This window comes from Carex rostrata, chromosome 4, assembly GCF_964058835.1.
Source record: "Carex rostrata chromosome 4, lpCarRost1.2, whole genome shotgun sequence".
Taxonomy (NCBI): domain Eukaryota; kingdom Viridiplantae; phylum Streptophyta; class Magnoliopsida; order Poales; family Cyperaceae; genus Carex; species Carex rostrata.
In genome coordinates this window covers 10,386,812-10,389,462 of record NC_135921.1, presented here as the reverse complement: position 1 = coordinate 10,389,462, position 2,651 = coordinate 10,386,812, and the positions used below count along the sequence as shown (strand labels likewise).

Sequence of the window (2,651 nt, the reverse complement as noted above, 5' to 3'; positions counted from 1 at the left end):
TTAAAAAAAAAATGTAGTGAAATAATAAATGAAAATCTGTTTCAATAGAGAAAATAATTTTGGTTTCATTTGTTCTCACTAATTTTTTCTGGAAAGAGACAGCTGGTAAAAGCTGACAGCTATCTCTATCCCCTTGATAATTAAGTATTGGCATCGGTTCATTGTGTTATGAATATATAATTAGTGAATTTTTTTTTCACCTCAACTCTTCTCCTCAAAGATATATGGCTCATCTTAGAAGGTAATAATCATAATCACAATTCATAATCATAATAGTTCAACTTTTTAAATAAGCTTCTTTATTACACAAAAGACAATCATAATTGATTGGATAGTAATTTATTTGATAATGCAAACTTAGAAGGTAATATATATTGATAATATTAATAGATTGGATATATTAATCTAAACATCAGGCAATGGAACACGCAACGTTGGTACCAAATACAGTGGCTCTTTTTTGGAAACTGCTAGTCCAAAGTTCTCTGTCATGTCAACATGCTCCGGTTTCATCCCATCAGGTAGTTTCCAATCAAAGTGCAGCAACAGACTTGCCAGAGCCTCCTCCAGCACAGTCACACCGAACTTAAGTCCCGGACAAATCCTCCTCCCAGCACCAAACGGCAAAAATTCAAAATTCATCCCTTTAAAATCAATAGCATGCGTTTCAAACCTCTCCGGTTTGAATTCATCTGGATCGTTCCAGTAGTCGGGGTTTCTTCCCAGAGCCCATGCATTGATGGCTATGCGGGCCCCAGAGGGAATTGTGTAACCGAGCAGCTGGCAACTCTCCTTGCATAGTCGTGGCACTACAAGAGGCGCGGGTGGGTGCATTCTCAGGGTTTCTTTGATGACTAATTGTAGATAACTGGAGGTATTCTCATCAAAATTAGTATTATCACTTGCAGCTTGCCTTATCTCTGCTTGTGCCTTAGCCATTACCTCAGGATGCTTCATTAGTTCTGCCATGGCCCATGTAATTGTTGTCCCTGCTGTTTCAGTTCCCGCAAGAAATACATCCTGAATAAAGAGTACCTCATCAGAGAGCATTCAATTACTACTTCTTTCCACCTCCTACATACACTCTAGCTAGTACATTAAAATATTTATTTAGTTGGGGTTGTTCGGCATAATGAGAGAATAGTTATACGTGGAAAAGAGAATAAACTTTTATAATGCGCCATTTCTTTAATTTCTTTTCTTGGGAGTTGTTGGGGCTTTTTATTCCTTTCTATATTTATTGCACAAGTTAATATAAACTAAAAGTTAATCAGGCACATACCAAGATAATAGCTTTTATATTATCGATCGTGAAAGGCACTTCCAAATCACCACGTTCCTTTACATTGATAAGGACATCGACGAAATCATACTCAATCTTCTGCTCTTCTCTTTTCTTTTGTTGTTGTTGATTCTTCAAATGCTCCTGTAAAATCTCCTCCAGTACCAAATCCATTTTGCTACATGTATTAATAATAATAACATATGGCTCTCATTCAAACAGTAAAGGATAAGAACAAAACCAGGAATTCATGATTGGAAAGTTTATTGCTATTGTAGCTTGGTCGCGTTAAATGTGTTAAAATAAATTTTTATTTGGTTGCAATATTATTATTACGCATTTCTAGTAACTAAACTTTGGTTGTATTTAATTAATAAGTTGTGACTATAAATTTCACTGCGATACACGATATTATTACTACCATATTTTGGTTGTGTTACCTGTTAAATGCATAATAGCAACCGCCCATATAGTTACAATAAACGAACGACTTGCAACCAAATAATTGAACATTGCAAAATGATTTAATGCAATCAAATTATGTGTATTGTCCGAACTTGTAAATGGTGTAGTGTTACCTATGAAGTCTCGCAACTCTTCTTCTCATTTTCACATCCAACCAACTCAATGATGGGAAGAGATCAGATAGTTGGAACCCAGACAAAACCTCCGGCATCTCCCTTAATATTTCTAAAAAAGTTCCTCTCATTTTACACTTTCCACCAAATGCTGTACAAATAATAATATTGTTCGAAAGCTCATATGCCCCCATCATCCCGCCATCTCTTAAACCCTCCATACACGCTTTTAAGGGTGTGTTCTTTTTTTCTTTTTTCAATGTCATCCACATTTCTCACGATCTATGAGAAATTTTGCGAATCTAAAATCACAAACGTATTCTACGCAATTTTATTTCTTAAATGAGATCCATGATGACATACTTTCGGGCTCATCGTCACATAAGTATTTATATCTATACTTGTAAGTATTTATCTTCCCAAATCGTGGACTCCACATCTCCGCATCAACCTTTCTCAATCGTCCATGCATCAACCTTTATTTAACAAAAATAGTTGACCACATAGGTATAAATACTTCAGTGTATAGGTATAAATACTTGTAATACTTGATATTAATACTTGTATGACGACGAGCTCGAAAGTATGTCATCATGGATCTCATTTGAAAGATAAAATTGCGTAGAAGACGTTTGTGGTTTTAAATTCACAAAATTCCTTATAGATTGTGAGAAATGTGGACGAGATTGAACAAATAAAATTGGAAGAATAATCGGAGGATGAGAGTGGGGAGACAATTATCATGGCCCTTTAAAAATAGAGTTCATCGAATAGTAGTTAATACTGCTACA

At 35.2% G+C, this 2,651-nt stretch overlaps 1 protein-coding gene across 1 annotated transcript; it reads right to left on the bottom strand.

The window, feature by feature from the left end:
• Nucleotides 1-306: 306 nt before the first annotated feature.
• Nucleotides 307-2,045, bottom strand: LOC144552403 (desmethyl-deoxy-podophyllotoxin synthase-like). Its single transcript, XM_078300410.1, has 3 exons — nucleotides 1,861-2,045; nucleotides 1,283-1,460; nucleotides 307-1,020 (listed from the first exon to the last, which is right to left on the bottom strand). The coding sequence occupies exons 1-3, from the start codon at nucleotides 1,989-1,991 to the stop codon at nucleotides 406-408; spliced, it is 924 nt and encodes a 307-aa protein (XP_078156536.1). The 5' UTR covers nucleotides 1,992-2,045; the 3' UTR covers nucleotides 307-405.
• Nucleotides 2,046-2,651: the final 606 nt, after the last annotated feature.